This window comes from Galeopterus variegatus, unplaced genomic scaffold (genome assembly GCF_000696425.1).
Source record: "Galeopterus variegatus unplaced genomic scaffold, G_variegatus-3.0.2 Scaffold6262, whole genome shotgun sequence".
Taxonomy (NCBI): domain Eukaryota; kingdom Metazoa; phylum Chordata; class Mammalia; order Dermoptera; family Cynocephalidae; genus Galeopterus; species Galeopterus variegatus.
Window position 1 is genome coordinate 1,360 of NW_007732373.1, and position 19,170 is coordinate 20,529.

At 59.5% G+C, this 19,170-nt stretch overlaps 1 protein-coding gene across 1 annotated transcript in view; it reads right to left on the reverse strand.

Moving 5' to 3' along the window:
• Nucleotides 1–804: 804 nt before the first annotated feature.
• The window catches only part of LOC103606074 (chondroitin sulfate proteoglycan 4-like), a gene marked incomplete at its 3' end in the record, with an annotated part of 29,862 nt that continues 11,496 nt past the window's right edge, over nt 805–19,170 (reverse strand). The window contains exons 2-8 of the mRNA XM_008590670.1: nt 10,739–10,902; nt 5,699–9,235; nt 3,857–4,339; nt 3,346–3,522; nt 1,434–1,632; nt 1,194–1,328; nt 805–1,047 (exon numbers count right to left, since the gene is read on the reverse strand). Coding sequence (XP_008588892.1) covers nt 805–1,047; nt 1,194–1,328; nt 1,434–1,632; nt 3,346–3,522; nt 3,857–4,339; nt 5,699–9,235; nt 10,739–10,902 — 4,938 coding nt within the window. The remainder of the gene's footprint in view (nt 1,048–1,193; nt 1,329–1,433; nt 1,633–3,345; nt 3,523–3,856; nt 4,340–5,698; nt 9,236–10,738; nt 10,903–19,170) is intronic.

Consider the following 19,170-nt stretch of genomic DNA (forward strand, 5'->3'; position numbering starts at 1 on the left):
GACACCCACATGGCCTATAGGTCAGAGCATTTGGTTCACTGCCTGCTCTGTAGAGCCTGTGAAAGAGTCTGGATCTTTCTCTGCCCCATCCTGGAAAACTCCTGCTCTGCCTTTGGGGAGAACCAAGGTTGTCCTGGCACTCACAGCACCTTCTGGACTTAGTAGGGATGTTAATTTAAGTGGTGGCTGCTGGGCCCCACTGGCAGTTAGTACAGAGAGTGCTGTGGTCCCAGCAGCCTAGCAGTCTGACTCTACCATGGCTGACAGTTCTAGTGTTTACCGGTGGTCTCTGGTGTGCTCTGGGACAATTATGCCCCAAAGCTGCCAGGATGGATGTACAGACAGACAGCAGCCTCACCCCCAGGTTGGCCTACTCAGCTGCCTTCTGTCTGCTCCTCTGCTCCCAGGACCTATTCTGCTTCTCGCTGGCCCCTGATCTGAGCCCCAGGCTCACACCTCGGCCCACATGCGCAACAGCTGCTTCACCTCAAACTCTATCCCCTTGAACCAAGCACTGCCCTTCACTAGCTGCTGGGGCGCCTCTAGTGCTCCCCTCATGGTGCACCCCTTCTAACCCCCAGGGTCCAGCTGCAGCTTCCTTCTAAAAGCCAAGTCCTAGGACCTGATCCCTGCTCTGGGTCCAGGTATCCCCGGCCTCCCACTGCAGCTTTCTCCTCCCCTCCTTGGAACACTAAGCCTCCACTTGCCCTGCCAGCCTGGCAGCCTCTGGAGGGCAGGGCAGAACCATGGCGAGCCTGGAGAGTGTCAGCTGCCAATGGTGCTGGAGCTGGTACCCATGCCTACGTGTATGTCCACGACCAGAGCGGGCCACCTGTGGCTGGATGGGGTCTGAGCGGTGGCTGCAGAGCTGGGCCCTTACCTCAGCCTGAGTGAAGTTCACCAGGGCCTCCCCGACGCTGCCCTGCTGGGCATGGAACAGCCGGCCAAGCTGGGGGCCCCGTACCACCCGGTACAGCAGGTGGTGGGGGTCGGTGCCTGCGCTGGAGCTGGCTCTCAGGGTCTCGCTGCTGAGCGGCTGGACAGATCCTAAAAGAGGCAAAAGGGGTCTGTCAGCCTTTGACCGGGAGCTGCGGCAAGGCCTGCACTGGCCAGAGGCAGTGTGATCCCAGTGTGTCACCTCAGCTCGGCCCCCGCTCTCAGGCAGGCAGGATCACCACGCTCGGCAGACCCACCTGGGCAAACGGTCAGTGTCTGGCTGCCCTCCAATGACAGGAGCACTTGCTTCTGGGCTGTCACTTGGAAGAAGTGTCCAGGGGAAGTGTGCTCGCCATCGGAGAGGCTGAAGCGGAAGCCTCCATCCAGGGCTCCTGGGGACAGGCATGGAGATGGGTACTGCTGGCCCAAGATGGCCCCCCATCTTCAGAGCCTCACTGTGGGCTGCAGGACTTGACAGCCCCCCTCTCAGCACCCACCTGTGTGTGAGAACAGCACGAGCCCGCCATCCAGCTGGGCCTGTGTGAAGCTGAGGACCTCGGTGCCCCGTGCTGCCTGAAGCACCACCCGTCCATTGCTGGGCTGCTCGATGGTGTAGATCAGGTCCTCAGGCCCTGAGTCGCCGTCTGTGCCCCTGAGGGCCTCCACAGGGATGGGCACAGTGGCCCCCTCCCACATCTGGGGACACAAGCCTGTGAAGGTTCTGCCCCTGCCACGCTCACCCACTCCCTTCCTCCCCGGCTCTGGGGCTGCCATCAGGGCACCAACCCTGCTGTGGCTTAGGCCCTCGGCTGGCAACTGAGGCCCTGAGGCCTGTGCAACTCTGGGCTCCCCTGCACAAAGGGCCCTCCACCCCATTCCCCTTTCCCTGATGCCCTGGGGCCTCCAGGCCCCAGGCTCTTTCCTCTACATCTGCCCTAATCCTGCTCGCTCCTCAAGGCCAGCTCATGTCCCTCCCCCTAGCTAGGAAGGCCCCAGCTCTTACCTTCGCCAAATTCTCACTCCCCAGAGACCCCCAACCCCGACCAACAGTGCTGCTTAATCTGGCTCTGTCTCACTGACAGGCAGGGGTCTCCCTTCAGATCCTCCATGTGTTTGGGCAGGGGCTGGGCACACGATGGGAATGGTGATTTTTGGCCTGCCCAGGATTCTTAGAAACGGCCTCTCCTTTGGAGGGAGCGGGTGGAGGCACGGAGAGTGGAAAGGCTGATGGTTGGCCCACTGTCCTGCAGCATGGAAGCCATGCCGGGCTGAGGACCTGGGTGTTTCCAGCACAGTCACAGACCCTCCCCACGTACAGAATGAAGGGCAGCCCCCTTCAGGCCTCCTGCTTAACAGCAGGACAGGACCCTGTTCCTGGGATCCTGTTACATGTCCTGCTGAATCAATTACTTGGGGGCATTATTGGGGCGGGGCCCCCATACCCAGGAAACTGAGCCTTCAGGCATTCCTGGGCTCCCATCCCCAGTCCCTGGAAGTCCCCAGGCAGAGTCCTGGAACGAGGGGTCATATCTATGTGTCTGGGCTTCAGCACTGAGCTCCTGGAAAAAACACGGGCGGATGGCACCACCTGGTGGCCAAGCTGCCACATAGCATTTCTGACCTGTGGTCCCAGGGTAGCCCATAGTCTGTGTCCCATGGACACATGCTGGCCTCCTCACCACAAGGCCGCCCCTTTCACAAGCACATCCTACACCTCCATAGAGTCCCAGTGCTCCATGTCAGAGATAGCCCAAGTTAGCTCTTTTCTGGAAATTTCCATGGCCCTGCTGACTGGGGAGTCTACACCCTAGATGCTGGCATTCAAAGCCCTGCCCATTCACTGTGGTGCTATGTGGGTTTAGTCAAGCCATGCCCTTTCTCTTCCACCAGGAGCTACTTTCATGACCATGGAGAAGTTCTACCCCCTCTCTGGGCCTCAACTTCCACCTCTGCTGAATGGGGACACCACTGCTTGGCAATGGTATAAGGTGGGGAGCTTGGGGAGCCAAGCTTGGCCTTCACTTGCTGGGGGTGGAGGGAGGGAGCTTGACTGCTCCCCACCTGAGGCCCACTGTGAAGGGCCTGTAAGAAATTTTGTCAGGTGCTCTGGTCTTGAGCCTCAGAAAAAGCCTCTGCTGTGGGTGAGATCAGGCAACAGCAGGACCAAGCGTGGCCATTCACAAGGTTGCTCACTGCACTTATAAGTGTGCAACAACACAACCTCGTACCTGTCTTCTGTTTTCAGTGCAACATCACCTCTCTCCTTCCAACAACTTTGGAAGCACGTGGCAGTGTCCCCATCTTTCAGAGGAGAAAACAGCCTCCTAGAAGGGGAGCTACATGTGGGAAGTGGGGATCCTGGCCTCTTTCTAGGAGAAGAGATGGGGGTGGTCCCAGAGACGCTCTCACCTGCAAGCCTGTGTTTGTGGTGAGGATGGGGGGTTGGTCGTTGACAGGCAGGATGGTGATGGTGAAGGCCACAGGACGGCTCTGACGGTCCATCTCCGAGGCATTAGCCACCAGGATGAAGCTGTCTGCCAGCGTCTCGCTGCCGTCATGCACATAGCGGATCAGCTGCTGCTCCACCTGTGGGCAGGCCCAGCGCTGGCATTCAGACCCGGCAGGCCTGGGACTCACCGTGGGTCTCAGGCCCAGCACCCTTCATGTCCTGCCTTTGGGTGTCTGAGGAGACTGCCTCCTTCAGAGCTTCAGTTTCCACAGGTGGCAAATGTAGACAACATTTTCTACCTCCCAGAGGGGTTGTGAAGAAGAAGTGAGATAAGATATTTAAAGCACAGGTGCCCCCTAAACATGGCTCCCTGTCTCCTTTCTGTATATATCCCCAGACTGGGAGTTCCTGGGGCTCCCGCAACTCTGCTCCCAGAGCTGGGCTGCAGTCCCGGTCTCCCTGGCAGCGTACCTCTCTCCAGGAAAAGGAGCCGATGGTCCCGTCCTGAGGCCGTTCTTCCCTCTGCAGGACCCCGTGCCGGGGCGGCTCTAGCACCTGCAGCTCAAGGCCTGGCAGCGTGGGAAAGTAGGGTCCAGTGACACGAAGCAGTGGAGGGGCCAGGGTGCGGATGCCGCCCTCGGGGACGCTGAAATTCTGCACCTCCAGTGGGATGGCAGCGGGCAGCACCTCCAGCTCCACACGGATGCCCTCCAGGGGAGCACCCACACCTGAGGCCACGTCCAGGGAGAAGGTGTCATTCCAGGCCTCAGGGCGGGAGTGCAGGTACAGGACCCTGCCCGCGTCCACTGCCTCCTGAGAGAAGCTGTGCACGGGGTCCAGGCTGGGTGGCCCATCTGCAGAGGCGCCGTGCGACACCATCACCAGGTAGCCAGCGCTGGGTGGGCTCTTCACTGAGAACACGATGTCTGACGGCTGCACTGCCTCCTGGGCTGCCTGGTTAACAGAGGGCCACAGGGACTCACTGGGGGGTCACAAAGGGGGCTGTGTGACCCTAAGTAGCCAGAACAGGCTCAACCTCCACAGTCCCTCCTTCCTCCAGACAGCACTGCTCACTCACACACACACACGTACACTCAGGTTCACACAGACACGCAGCTCATTCACACCCACCCCACAAACTGGTACACTGTCAGTCACACAGCCTGAGACATACTCCCTCAGGGAGGTGCACGATCACATGTCCCCAGACTCGATGATACAGACAAGCGCATCATATGCTGACGTAGTCACACGTGTACACAGGTACACACGTGCATGTGCACAGACTCACACACGCACACACGCGCACAGAGCTCTTCTCTGCTCAGGCTCTCTCTGTTCAGGCCTGTGGCTGGTTTGCCCGGAGCCTTCCTCCCCACCCCTGACCACCAGAGGGCGCCCCGCCCTTCTTAGAGGCGCAGGTTCCTGCACGATGGAGCTCGCAGACCGGGGTCCAGCCCAGGGGCCCCTGGGTGCTCTCTCAGTTGATGGTCCAGCCACAAAAGGCTAAACAACACCCCCAAATTCATTCCTGATTTTGGGTCTTTGCCTGGAATGTTCCTTCTGCCTGGAATACCATCCCCCATGCTCCGCTACTGACACCCTCTATTCTTCAAAGCCTGGCTCAAATGCTGTCTGTCCCCTTCAAAGTGAGGACTTCCTGACACTGGACATGTTTTGTCACAGCCTGCCTCAAAGCCCAGACATCCAGAATCAGTAAGGTCTCAGAAATTGGCTATGGAGGAGAATAAGGCCAAGAGAGGGCAAGGCACTGGCCTGAGGGCACTACAGCAAATCAGCAAGCTTGCTGGATGGCCGGTGATTGCTCTGTGAGGTTCCTGGGTGGGCAGACCCTTGACATACCTTCTTAGTCCTCATCTGGGGTCTGAGAAAAGTGGTAAGGCCACAGGGATCTGAGGGGCAGCGAAGCCTGTCTCCGTGGTCAGCAGTCCTCAAACCTCCCAGGGAACTTATTAGAATGCAGATTCTCAGGCTCTACTTCAGAGATTCTGTGGTTCTGGGTGGGGCCCAGGAATCTGCATGGTTAGCCACAGCATGTGCTCGTGTGTATGTATCTGGAGACACACACAACTCATAGGCACATATACATTTAACGTAGTACCCAGAAACTCTTGGAAATACATGTACCAGTGAATACCTCACCTAGAAGCCACCGTAGTCATCCCAAAATGTACAGACATGCTCAGCCTGAAGGTCAGGCTGGGTGGGCCCCCTCTACCTGGCCCAGCCTCTCTACCTGGTCCAGCCTCTCTACCTGGCCCAGTCCCCTGCTTGCCACCTCCATCTCCTCACCTCCAGCTGGTCCCTTCTGATCTCAGCTGCCTCCCCCTGGAAAACGTAGATCTTCTTGTTCTGGACCAGTTGCAGTGGGGCCAGTGGGTCTTCTAGGGCAATGGTCACTTGTAGGGTGGCATCTGTGTGCACTGGTCCTGCTTCCACGGAGAAGGCCAGGGTGTCACGGGGGCTGAGACTGCCATTGTGGCTGTAGAAAATGGCTCCATCCAGCAGGTCCTGCTGGGAGAAGGCCGTGACTGCCTGTCCAGCCCGGAGTAGCTGTCCCCAGCGAGGGCCAGCTGTAACATGGTAGTGGACCTCATCCCCACTACGGATGTCCAAGTTGGTATCCAGGTGGAGCGCAGCTGTGTCAATGGTGCCCTGGCCTCCTTGAGGGACCACAAGGCTGGAGCCATTGGCCACGCGGAGGTAGGGCTCTGAGGCTTGCACCTCAAGCAGTGCTGTGGCCTGGTGCTGCCCATCGGACACCTGCAGCTGGATCCAGCCGCGGTCAGCCCCTGAGTGCACAAATAGGACTCGCCTCTTCCTGAGGTCCTCCTGGGTGAAGCGGTAGATGGGCCGCGTGGGCTCATCTACAGCCACGATACTGCCAAAGAGGAGGTCCTTGCGGGTCAGCACCAGCTGAGTGTCAGCAAAGCCCGAGTCAGCGTCACTGAAGGCCACATCGTCCGTGGTCAGCAGCCGCCGCCCACCCCGGGCCACATGGAAGATGCGGCTGATGGTCTGCACGGGGGCATGATCGTTCACGGGCTGGATGGCCACTCGGAAGACACCCCGTACCTCCTCCCAGGCCATGTCACCACTGCTTTCACCCTGGCGGGTAGCCACGAATGGGATATCATCTTCTGTGGTTTCAGAGTCATCGTGCTGGTAGACCAGCCGGCCATGCAGCAAGTCTTCATTAGTGAAAGAGGTCACCATCAGAGCCTTATCCTCTGCCCCTCGCCAAGCCAACCTCCCATGGCGGGGCCGCTCCATGACCTCGTAGAGGTAGCTGGCACTGTTGAGACTCTTGACGAAGAGATGGTCAGCAGAGAGGACACCCTCCCCACCCTCAGGCACCAAGAGGAGGACGTTGGTGAGGATGGGAGCATCGGGGTCACCACCAATGTGGATGGGGAAGGTATAGAGTGGGGAGAAGTGTGGTGGAGCTGTGACACGGAAACGGAAGTTGTCCTCGACTGCCTCCGAGGCACGTGCTGTGGCCTCGTAGGTCACCCGACCAGCCTGCAGGTCATCCTGGGTGAAGCCCTGACTGTCTGACAGCCTTGTGCCCTGTAGCTGAAGGTTGCCCTTCCTGGGGGCCTGAACCACCTCATAGTGGAAGGTGGTGGGGCTTGGGCCTGTCCCCTCGAGGGTGGCCTCCAGGTGGGCTGTGGTGAGGGCCTCCTGCTGGGTGTTCTGCATGTGCAGTGGCTCCAGCTGCAGCATCCAGACCGTGGCTCGCTGAATGGTCACTGGGAAGGACAGATTGCTCAGGGTCTCCTGGCCCACCTGCACCTCCAGGGTCAGGTTCTCCACAGCATCGTTGGTGCGGTGCTCTGGGTCGGTGCTCAGGTACCTCACACGACCCTGCTCCACATCCCGCTGGTGGAAAGCCTGCGTGGCCCACCACTCAGCGCCCTCCACCCCACCTGCCCCCTGCTTCTGCAGCTCCCCAAACTGCAGGGCTTCGGTGACTCGGAACAGCACGCTCACATCCTGCCCCACAGCGTTGGTCTCCACTGACAGGTTGGCAGGCAAGATGGGTGCAGCGGAGCCCTGAGCCAAGCGCAGCCCTGTGCTGTGGTGGACCTGTATGGCTGGCCGGACAGCCACGACCTTCAGTGTCGCTGGGGGGCTGGCCTGCAGCCCGTCGCTGACCCGGAACGTCAGGTCCTGTGCAGGGCCACCGCGGTGGACATAGACAAGGCTGCCCATCTCCAGCTCCCTGCAAGAGAACTCAGTCGCTGGCTTCCCGGGCTGGTCTCGGCGCTCCACAGGGAGGCTGGCAGGGGTGCCAAGGAGCTGGAAGGTGAGGCCCTCGCAGGCAGAGTCCGGGTCGTAGGCCTGGAACACCTCGGGCCCCAGTGGCTTCTGCGTGTGTTCCAGGATCACCATGAGGCTGCCGTGCGGGAAGATGATGCGGGGCGGGTCGTTGACAGGGTTTATCTGCACGGGCAGGATGTAAGTTTGGCCCCTCCGCAGGCATGAGGGAACAGGTGCCCGTGCTGTCACGGACACCTCCAGCACCACCTGATCAGAGGTGTCCTCAGAGCCATCATGGACGAAGCGGGCCTTGCGGTTCACCACGTCCAGGAGGGTAAACATTTTCCGTGTCTGGGCACCCGGGATGTCCAGCTCTAGCTCTCCATGGCGTGCACCTCGGCTCACGCTGAACAGCACCTGGGATTTGCGCAGCTCAGCCTGGGTCAGGTCCAGCGTGGGCTGCACGTGCCGCCACTCAAGCCAGGCCATGCCACCCTCGGCCACCACCAGTGGGCTGATGGTCAGCAATTGAGTGAAATTGGCAAAGACAGGAGGCAGCCCCGGTTCAGGCACGCATGGCTCAGGCAGCTCCATGGCCGGCCACGCCTCAGGTGCCAGGGTGGAGAAAGCTTCATATGGGCCATAGGCATCCTCTTCATACTCGTCCTCCTCAAGCCTGCAGCCGGCTGCCATGCTACGAGTCAGCAAGGCTTCCCGGAGCCCCCACCTCTGGCCATTGACACTGAGGTCCTCCATGCAGCCCAGCAGGGAGGCGTTGGCAGCCCCTGGTGCCAGGCCCAGGCGGTGTTCCTGGAGGTAACGAGAGGCCTCTGCATCCAGCCCCCCCAGGAGGAGACTGCCGCGTGGCTCCAGGTAGCTGAGGACCCCGCGGTTGGAAGTACGTGTGGGGTACTGGTCCACGGAGATTTCCAGCTGGTGAGCGTTCATGTGGACACTGACCTCATGGGGCTGTCCATCAGCCACAGGCACACTGTTGTGGAGCAATACAGTGCCCTGGCCCTTCTCCACCACAGCCCGCAGGTGGCCTTCAAATATGTCCACATAGATGAAGTCCCCACGCTGGCCCCCTGCCTGGAAGGCCAGGGGTGCCTGCTGGCTCCGCGTGGTGAGTGTAAACTCCAACGTGCCTTCATCCTGAGTGCCCCAGGCAGGGAAGGCAGCCAGAGAGTGGGGCCCAGAGAAGCCCAGGGCCACATCGTCACCAGCAGAAAACTCTTCGGCACAGCCTTCATGCACATCTGGGGTTAGTGACTGGAGGAGGCTGCGGCCATTGAGGACGGCTGCATAGAGACAGCCCCTCAGGGGTCGGCTGGCTCCCCTCAGGTAGGACAGGCCAAGGCTCCCAACGCCCCCGACAAAGAGCCCATAGGGGACCTCTAGGGGGGCTCCCAGGACTGGGGCTGAGGTGTTCAGGAGCCCATCTACGGACAACATGGCCCAGCCATCTGAAATGGTCAGCACGGCAGTGTGGGGGATGGAGTCGCTCAGCAGCGTCCCTGCCGGGGTTTGTAGCCTCAGCTCCTCCTGGCCCAGGACAAGTCTGACCTGAGGAGAGACAGGGGGAATGGGGGACAGGACATCACTTTGAATCCATCACTTCCCTTATAAAAGCATAGTGGGTGCCCATGCTTGGGGTTGCCAGAGCAGAGGACCTGGACAAAGGCCACCCCCTCACCTTCCTGCCATCTTTTTACTCATCCTCCAAACACTTACTAAAGTGAACTTGGGGCCATGCCTGGATGGACTCTGGGGACCCCAACGTGAATCACATGTGGTCTGTGACCACAAGGAACTGACACACAGTAGGATGCTCTCCTAGAGACCCAACTTGTATTTTTTTATTCTTTCCTTCTTTCCTTGGGTGGGAAATGTCAGAAAAATCATCTTGGAATACAGAAGATTCTACCCCTGGAATAACAGGCACCTGGGAATCAATCCCCTGATGAGTCCCCTTAAGTAGGACAAAGCACCTTGGGGTCACTGAGGGTTGCCAGGCCCGCTGCTCATGGATGGGGAGCCCAATCAGATGCTCTGTGTTTTGAAGGCTGAGTAAAGAAAAGCTCCCTGACCTGGGTGGGGGAGATCCTCTGTGACACTGACACCAGAACTGGCGCTGGTGCAGTGCTCCCACAACCAGATGGTAGAATGGGTGGTGGCAGAGTATGGGAACTGAAGGAGTAGGGCACTAAGAACCATGACCTTTGAGTCCAAGTATGGAGTGCCTCTGGGGGTGGACACCACCGATCTTGGCAGAGTGGAACGTGGCATCAGCACCGGACTGTACCAGGCCAGCGCTCAACAGTGACGCCTTGTGGCAGTGAGAAGCAGCGACAGCAGCAGGTAGGCCTCTCCCCGCTGGCGTGTGGAGGCAGATGGCTCTCCCAACTCTGGACTAAGACCCTGGGTTCTCAGACTCTTCATGGTTAGGGGGAAGAATCCAGAGAGAGCAGAAGACTTCTCGCTAATAAGCTGGTGGTGTCTTGCAGGATGAGATGGAACAGTGAGGAAGCTGTAGCGGTGCTGGTACTGCTGCTGTCACGGACAGACGGCAGAGGCACAGGGCAACAGGTGCAATGCCAGAGGGATGCACAGGGGCCCTGGGAGCCCAGGAGAGGGCACCTCACCCAGGAGAGCTTCGGGGACCCTTCCCAGAGGAGAAGATGTTCATACCGAGACTTTAAGGAGAGGCTGCAGGTAGGCAGGTACAGGGGACAGGTGAGGCGGGCACATGCCAGGCAGAGGGAGTGTAGTGAGCAAAGGCCGGGCAGCAAGAGACCACAGGCTGGTCGGGAGCTGAACACAGCTCAGGGCCATCAGAGCACAGAGGGCCAGCTGGGGGTTGTGGTCAGAAATGAGGGTGCAGAGGGCAGGAGGGCAGAGCCTGTTCACAAGGGACTCACACTTTCTGGGATGCTACTGTCTGTCCCCACAGTGTAGAACTTGAGACCCCAAGGTAAAAGTGATTTGCACAAGGCCACACAGCCAGTTGGAAGCCATTCAAAGCTAGAGAAGGAATCCTGCCCCTGATCCCAGGGGGAGGTCACCGACCTGCAGGCGTCCGGAGTAGAGCTGCAGCAGGAGGTGGTCAGCCGGACCTGCTGCCAGGAGCAGTAGGGCTTCAGGCTGAGACGTGGAGAACTGCAGCTCCAGGTCTATGTCGGTCAGGACTGTGGCCACGGGCACCTCCAGGTGGTTCTCCCCGAAGAAGGAGGCTGAATGAGAGAGGGAGCTGGGGTCAAGGCTCTGACTCTTGCCTGGAGGAGGCGAGGTGCCTCAGAGATGGATGGCGGTTGCAGGGAGATGTCCCATCCTGGTGTACCCTGTGATTCTATGCAGTGCCGACCGTGATCATCAGCCACATCCCAGCACCTGCTTAGTTCTGGCACCAGAGGGCACAGCCTGTCTCGTGTGTAGCCCAGACCCTGGCTTTGAAGAGGCCAGACCCAGAAATTCCCAGCAACTCAGTCTCCTCCTAGGAGGTTCTGGGGCCAGAGGCTTCTGCCAGCTCTGGCTTTCTTTCCCCAGGCCCCAGAGGAATCTCTATCCCAGGTCTGGCCCTGCCCTGGCCAAAAGGGAAACCATCACTGGCCTGATCACCTGCTTGATGGTCACAGCCCCTAGGAATGGAGTTTCAGAAGAAGCACCCCCAACCCAAACTGATCCCTGCTCAGAATCCTTCTCTTAAGTGCCCTCGACCTTGGGCTCCTGGGGACAATTGCCATGCCTCCCTGGGTTGGCTCAGGCGTGGCTGGTGCCTAGTGGTGCTCTCAGACAGGCAGCCCACCCATTCTCCTGTCTCTCTCAGGCCATTCTTCCAGTTGCCTTTGGGGGGTGGGGGTGGCAGCTTGTTGGCCTGGGTCTGCCAAGGAGCAAAGGTTCTGAGGCCAGATGGAGACCATGTGCAATGTCAGACCCCAAATGGGCCCAGACTTCCTCCATCACCCCCGCGATTGCTTCCTGCTGTAGAGCAATTAACGGCCTCATTGTTTCCACCTTGGCTGAGGAGCTAGGGGTGACAGCAGCTGAGCTCCCACTTTCCCCAGGCTGAAGACAGGGACTGGGAAGGGCTGAGGGGCTGCTAGGCAGGCCGAAGAGGGTCTCTCAAGGCAGCAGTCCATTTCTGGGCTTGCCCAGGGTTAGTGGTCACTATGTAGGGCCCCTTTTGTCCCACTCTGGGACACCTCCTTTTTTTTGCTACTTCCTCCAGGTAGTTTCCCCAAATTAGTCTCCTTTGACCACCAACCTATTGCCATAATTTCTGGTCCTTCCTTTTACGGTGATAAAAGCCAAATATGACTTTGGCTCTGCCCGTAGACATCCAGGGCTGGGTGGGCAGACAGGAATGGGTTAAAAAGGTGAATCATCCCTCTCAGGCTTCCCTGCGACCCCCCCGTGAGCAAGCACGGGCTGATGGCCTTGATACCGATGATCTGGTACCAGCCACATATGTGCTGGTCCCTGGCCAGCCTGAGCCAGCTGACAGCAGCTGAGCAAGTAGCAACGGCCACCGGAGGAGGCTGAGACTGTATGCCCTCCTGCAGCCGACACCGCTGGGAGGGATGTCCGAGGAAGATGATGCTCTTCCCCTCAGGCAGAGCCGAAATCCCTTCGGGTTATCTCCTCCGCTGGCAACGCCAGAACCTTGTCTGGGAAGTTAGAGGAATCAAGCAAGACCTACAAAACCATCTGGGTGGGTTTGGCCCAGCAGGCCTAGCACACCTGGGTGCCAGTGAGGGACAGAGCAGGGAACTGGCAGGAGGAGGGCACCTGCAGGGCTACCTAATCTGCAAGGACATTGATTCTTTAAAGCAAAACACAGCACTGTAAAGTGAGGGCAGCTTCAGCACAGAGGGTGGGGCACGTGGCCCCTGCAGGATGGAGCCCCCATCATGGTGAGCCGGAGTGGCTCGCTGCAGCTGGCAAGAGCTGATTGTTAAATTTTCAGGAATTTTGTGAGCCAGGTAATGTTGCCCACTGTGAGAACATTTATACCATGGAAAGAGACAAGCACTACAAATCAGGGCTCCCCCTTCCCCCAGAAAGCCTGTTGTCAACGTTTTCCTGCCCACCACCCATGGAGAAGGAGGCACAGCTCCCTCCCCTGTGTGGGAGTGACCCGTCCACCCCCAGGCCACACACCCATCCACACTCCCTTGCACTAAAGTTATACGTAAACCCGCTGGGGCATGGTGGAAGTCAGGGCTCTGGGCCAGGCAGGAAGTGAAGTAGATGGCTAGCCCTAACCACTGAACAACCTGCCTCCAGTCCCCTCTCGGTAGGAGAGAGAAACAGCCTATTTGGACAGAATGGGAGGGTGGCAGGAAGCAGAGGTACTTTCCAGAGAGCTGGGGTCTGAATGGGCCCATTGAGGGCTGGGCCCTGATGTTTCCTGTGGGCTCGGGCGGGGAAGGGCTCACACAGGCTGCCTTGTGCTGCTGGAGCGCGCAGGCTAGGCAGCCCCTCGCCCCGACAGAGGCCTCTGAGGCCTCGCTGGCCAGGGCTGTGGAAACTCTGACAGCGCCACCCCCCTCCCTCCTTCTTCTGCCCCTCTTACTTTCTCTGATGGGCTGCAGTTGCAAGAACCCAGAATCCCTGTCCTGGAGGTGAGGGGAAGTTGGAGGGGGGTACAGGATAAAGAAGTAATGAGCTACAAGTCAATCCCAGAGGACTTCCTGGGGGAGGTGAGGGTGGTGTTGGGGAGCTAAGAGGAAGGGGATCAGGCAGTCTCAGAGGAGGGTGGCGAGGTCAAGTGAGAGACTGGCAGGGATACACAAGTCTCCCTTGGGTAAGGCAGAGGAGGGTTTCTGTCCCCTGACCTTCCTTAAGGCTCTAGATAACTTGACAGCAGAGAAGGAGAGGGAAAAGTAGCAGGGGCCAGGCCAGGCTCAGCAGCCCGACTGGGGTGGCAGGGTGGGGGGAGATGGGCGGGGGAAGAGGCATCAGCACAGGCTGGATCAGACCTGCCCTCAACTCTCCTGGGTCAACAAGACCCATGATTCATCAAAACACCGGTCCAGACCTGCCGCAGCCGTGCGGGCTGCCCTCTGGGCCAGGAGAAGGCACCCAGTTCAGGCCTCAGTGTCTGTAAAATGGGCACTCCTTCCCATCCCTTCTCTCTCCGACTGTGGGGATTAGTCCTGGAAGTCCCTTCTAGGTCCAGGGGTCTGCTCTCAAGTATGGATGTGCAGAGGGTTAATGGTGCCGGCTGCCTGGGTGGTACCAGGCTTTTGGCATGGGAGGAGCAGGATGCCCCAGGGGTCTGGGCTGGAAGAGTGCAGCATGTATGGGCCTCTCTGTCTGAAAGAAGGTACGTAGGTGAGTGTCCAGGGCTCTGTAGATGTGTATTTGCGTGTGTGTGTGCAAGTGTGTGGGTGGCTGCTGGGGCTCTGTTTTGGGTTTGCATCAGGCTATGTGTTTGTGTGTATGTGCGTGTGTGTGGGCTGGGAGCTGCCAGGACAGAGCAGTGACTGTGCCCAGACCTGTCCTGCCCCTCGGTGCCCGCCCGCCGTTACGTGGCTGGGCCTGACTGCATGAAAGGGGCCATGTGTTCCTGGAGGGTTCCTGCCCTTCCTGCCCGGCGCCCATCCGAGAGGTTTGCTGAAGGTGGAGAAGTCCTCTCGGCTTCCTGCCTTTCCTCCCCATGAACAGGACACTATTGTCTGGGCCCCAGGGTAGGGTGGCTCCATCCTTCTTCCTGAGACCTAAGGCTGGGGGCACAGAAAGAGCCCATGTCCTTCCCTGCTAATCTCCTTCTCAGATGGGCAGATGAGGTCTAGGTCAAGGTCCTCCAGCAAGCCACCCTCTGGTGAGGCATGGGCCATACGGGCATCTCCTGGCTCCTAGGACACTCCTAGGATGTGTGTGAGTGGGGACCTGGTCCCTGTCCCTGGGGGTCCCAAGCATGAGGTTGCTTCCATTACAATGCCTAATGCTCTGTCTGCCAGCAGGTTCATGGGACAAGGGGCCCCTGTGTGTGGGGGGAGTACCTCTGCCTACCAGGCTCCCCACTCCCTCCCAGGCCTGGATGAGGGTGGGGTCTCAAGCACAGGCAGATGCCTTTTCCATCGTGGGCAGCTAGTGCAGAGCCTGCTCCTTCTGAGGTCTCACACCCCCGGGGCGAGCCAGACCACCCTCTCCCTGTCTCTGTGCCACCTCTCCTTTGTCTCTGCCTTTGCCTCTCAGCCATCCCTGCTGTCTGTCTCTGCCTCTGCTTTTCCCTGATCTCTCCCTTGCTCTGTCATTGGCTCCCCGCTTCTCTCTGCCCCACCCTGGCAGTAACTGGGCACACCACCCCTTGCCTTAGGACAGTCTGGAGAGCCAGGCCTGAGGCTTCCCGCCTCCCCAGCCTTCCACTCCTTGGGCGCTGTGTCCCACAGTACAGAACTTGGATGTAAGTTCTCTGCAGCCCAAGCCTGCAGTAGGGTGCTCGGCCTCCACTTTCCAGACAGAAGCACTGAGGCTCCAGAGGAGAAGAATTTTAACAGAGAGAAGGAGAGAGTCCGCAGTTCCTGGCCCAGCCACCTGTCTGAGCCCTGCCTGCCCTGGCACCCCCACTGACCCCACTTCCTGGCAATCGATTCCTGTGTGCCCCACTCCTGCCACATTCTGGGTCGCCTGGGGGCAGCCAGGCAGCCCCGCAGCAGGCGTGCGTCATGGGCAGCAGCAGCATTCCTGGGTGTCTGCTGCCGCCTGACTTTATAAGGGAGAAAGTTTGGGAGCCCAGAGCTGCTGGGCAGGAGGGCTAGTGGGGAGTGCTCGGGCCCATGGCTGTGGCGGGGGTGGGAGACCTCGACATGCCTATCTGGGGGAGGGATACCCAGTGCTGCCGAGATGGAGCAGAAGGTGAGAAGTGAATGGGAGGAAAGGGGGAACCTGTATTCACTCACTCATTCACTCATTCATTCATTCAGTCAGTCACAAGTGCAATAATGCAGTGACGGGGATGGAAAAGGAGCATCAACCTGGGAGAGACAGAAAGCCTGAGAAAGATATTACCACGGAGAGCAAGAAATAAAGACCCCGTCTCCACAAAAACTGAGCTCAGTGACACAGACCAAGGTCCAAGGAAGGAGATGGAGGAGGAAAAATCAAGAGAGGCGGAGAAGGCGGGATGTTGGCAGCGAGCCTGCTGCTGTGGACAGGAGTGAGGTGGGCAGCCAGCCAGCCAGCCGGCCGGGGAGGGAGGGGTCGTGTTCTCAGGCCGAGTCAGGCTTCTCCACCATAGCCCCTGAGGGTTTGGCACCAGGGGTGGCAGATCCTGGCTCCAGGTCTGGGCAGGCAGGGGTAGGCTGGGAGTCTCCCTGAGGGAGCCTGAGGGGGGCTGTGGGGTGGAGTGCTCTGGGAGGGCCGAGGCGGGATGAAGGGCTCTCTGTCTCCCCTCATGGGTGTGTGTGTGTGCGGTGGTCCACCTGGGAGCTGAATGCTGGCCCTGTGTGAGGGCAGGGATGGCACAGGGGCCCTGCCCCAGCAGCCAGGCCCTCCCTGAGGTCAACCAGGCCCTCTGGATCTCAGGCCAGATCCCCTTCCCTTTCCCCTCCAGGGGACTCTCCCCTGCCTTTGTTGCCACCAGCATTGTGCCCCCAAGCCAGGGAACTTTGGGGAGGCTTGGGTGGGGTGGACAGTTCCCTCTGATTTAGAACCGGAGCTAGGCCCCAGGGCCTGGGAGGCTGGTGCTCGCATTTCAGAGCTGGGAGAGGAAAGGAGTGTGCCGACGTGACCCACAGAGCACTGCAGGCCCTGCACGGCCAGTGCTGTGTGTACTGTGGAGGCCAGCGTGGGGCAGACGACGGTGCAGCGTGTTGCGCTCACAGTCTGGCCCACCTATGGCCTCTGGATACTGGACCAAGACTGGAGGCCCCTCCTCAGCCACATCTGCCTCCCTGGGCTCCCTGGGCAAGGGAGAAGCTGTCTGGTGGGCCTACTCATGTGCCAGCCCCTCCCAAATCTCCTCCACAGGAATCCCTCCCTCAGCACGTCCCCCAGGCCTCCCAAGGCTCAGCCATCCCTAACCTAGCTGTCACCTCCCCCCAGCCCTGTTACTCTGAAGGTAATAAGGGGGAAGGTTATAGGGGACAGACTTGAGGTCAGACCAAAGGGACAACATAACCTGCCCAGCGGTGAGGCTGGGGTCACCAGAGCTGAAGCTAGGTGGCTCCCTGCCGGCAGGGCCGGCTGCTGGGAGGTGCTCCCCCACCTGCAGACCCAGAGGGCTCACTGCTCCTTAGTATCCTACCCCTGATTCCAGACTGGGACTCCATAACCTAGGGCCATCCCTGTGGCTGCCTGCTCCTTTCCTGTCCCGCGTGCTGCTGCCATATGGACAACATCAGATTAGTTCAATACCCCATGGAACTTAAAACAGTGGCCATCCCTCTTGGGAGACAATACCTTATTCCAGCAGAGTGCTGCAATGCCAGGCACCGAGGGGCTCAAGGGGGACCGCCGGTATGTCACTGCAGAGGCTGCCGGGGTCAGGGTGGCCCATCCTCCTCACCCTGACAACTCCTGAGCCACGAGACTCATGCTCAGGGTAACTGACTTTCCGTCAAGGCCAAGGAGGCCAGGGCAGGAGAAGGGTTTCCTCAACCACTGGCTGAGCCTGGACCCTGGTCATTGGCCTCAGCTACTGGTCCTCTAACCAAGTGCCTTCAGTCACCCACGCTGAGTGGCATATGTTGGGAAACCCCTTCTAGAAGGTGAGCACCCCTGGAAAGAAAGCAGGGGGTGGGGTGTGGGTGGGAGATGCTGAGCTTGGTCCACAGATGCTGACAGGGGCAGGGCTAGTGCCCTGGGCTCCCAGCCACGCGTCCCAACCCTGGAGCCACGTGGGACACAGAGGAAGTGGGAGGGAAAATGAGAGGTTTTGATGGAGGAAGCAGCCCAGGGTCCACCCAGGCTGGAGGGCTGGGGCGGGGGAGGAGCAGGGGCCTCAATGGAGCCTTTGTGGAAGCCCTACTGCTCCCTAGGCCCTGGGCGAGGAGGTGGGGCTGCTGCGGTGGGGAGCGATTCCAAGAGGCTTTTCCCTGCCTTATAATTTTCCTCCTTGTGCAGGGACATGGGTGAATTTCCAGGCCCTTTCCACCCTGCTTTCCTGGCCCTAGGGGGATGTGGGACCCTCACCTCAGTAGACTTAGACTAGGGGAGGGTTTCTGGCAGGGAAGCAAAAGAGTGAGGGACCCTCACCTGGCTTTGGGCCTGCTCAGCCCCCCAGCCCTAGCAGGGTCGCTGTGAAGCATCTCCCATTTTACAGGTGAGGAAACTGAGGCTCAAAGAGAGCGGTCTCCTATGCTAGGGCCTCACAGGGAGAGGCAGAGCTGGGTTTACGTCCCTGTGGGTGTGGCTCCAGAGCTGGGTGCTATGGGTGTCAGTGAGGGGCGTGTGTGATGTGTGCACACGTGTGTGCATGCAGAAGTAGTGCTGGTGAGGTTCAGTTGCTGCGTGTGAATTGGAAGCGGAGCGTCTGCCACTGGCTCCAGGGGGAGGAGGGTGTGATTGCTGGCCCCGCCTGGGGAAGACACACTTTTTCCCTTCTTGTCCCCCGGGGCTCCCTCTGTCAGGGTTGGGGTGGAGGTGGGAGGGAGTGAGGAAGGGAGGGAAAAGCACCTGCTTTCGGTGGGTGGTTTGGCAGCTCAGCTTATCCCAATGTGGCTGGATGGGATCTGGCTCTGGGGCTGGCCAGAACAGGGAGGGATCTTCTTCAGGGGCTGGCTGGGGATGGCATGTTCCAGAAGCCAGTGATAAGTGCCAACCCTGCCCACCAGGGGCTTGGAGGTCAGGGAAGAAGGTGGAGAGGTAGGGGGTCGGGAGCCTTCCCAGGGTGGGAAGCTGCCCCCAGGAGGCAGATGAACCAGGCCTTCTCCTGGACGGAATCCCGAGCCAGGTGCCTACCACTTGTTTTTGAGACCCCCTCAGCCCTGGCAGCTCTGGCATGAGAAACCGCTAAGGACAGGGCTATTGGGGAGGTGTCTCGGGGCTTCCCAGCCTGGTGGGCTGGGCTTGGAGATAGTGAGTGTGTGAGCTGGGACGGGGATAGTGGAAACTGTGACTATTGGTCTGGACAGGCCTGGACCTGAAGTCTGGTGGCCCAGCGTGTGCACAACAGGCTGTGTTCCTTTTTCTCAGTTCCCCCATCTGATATAAAGGAAGAAGGGTGGGATGACCCCACACACAGAAGTCCCATGTCCAGGGCAGATGCTTGGGTCAGGGATCACCTGCCCCTCCCCTCAACACACACACACACTCTCACTCCACTCAGAGCCATGTGCTCCCGTGCTCTCTCTGGCCTCAGTTTTCCCATTTATAAAAGGGGACCCAGATGGAGAGACTGACACACACCTGGCTTCTGGCCAGCCAGCCCAGCAAGAGGTGACTGGGGAGAGGTCTGGTCACTACAGTAGGTACAGCAGTGCCACCTCTGGCCAATTTTTTTTCTTTTAAAGATGACTGATGAGGGGCTGGCCCGTGGCTCACTTGGGAGAGTG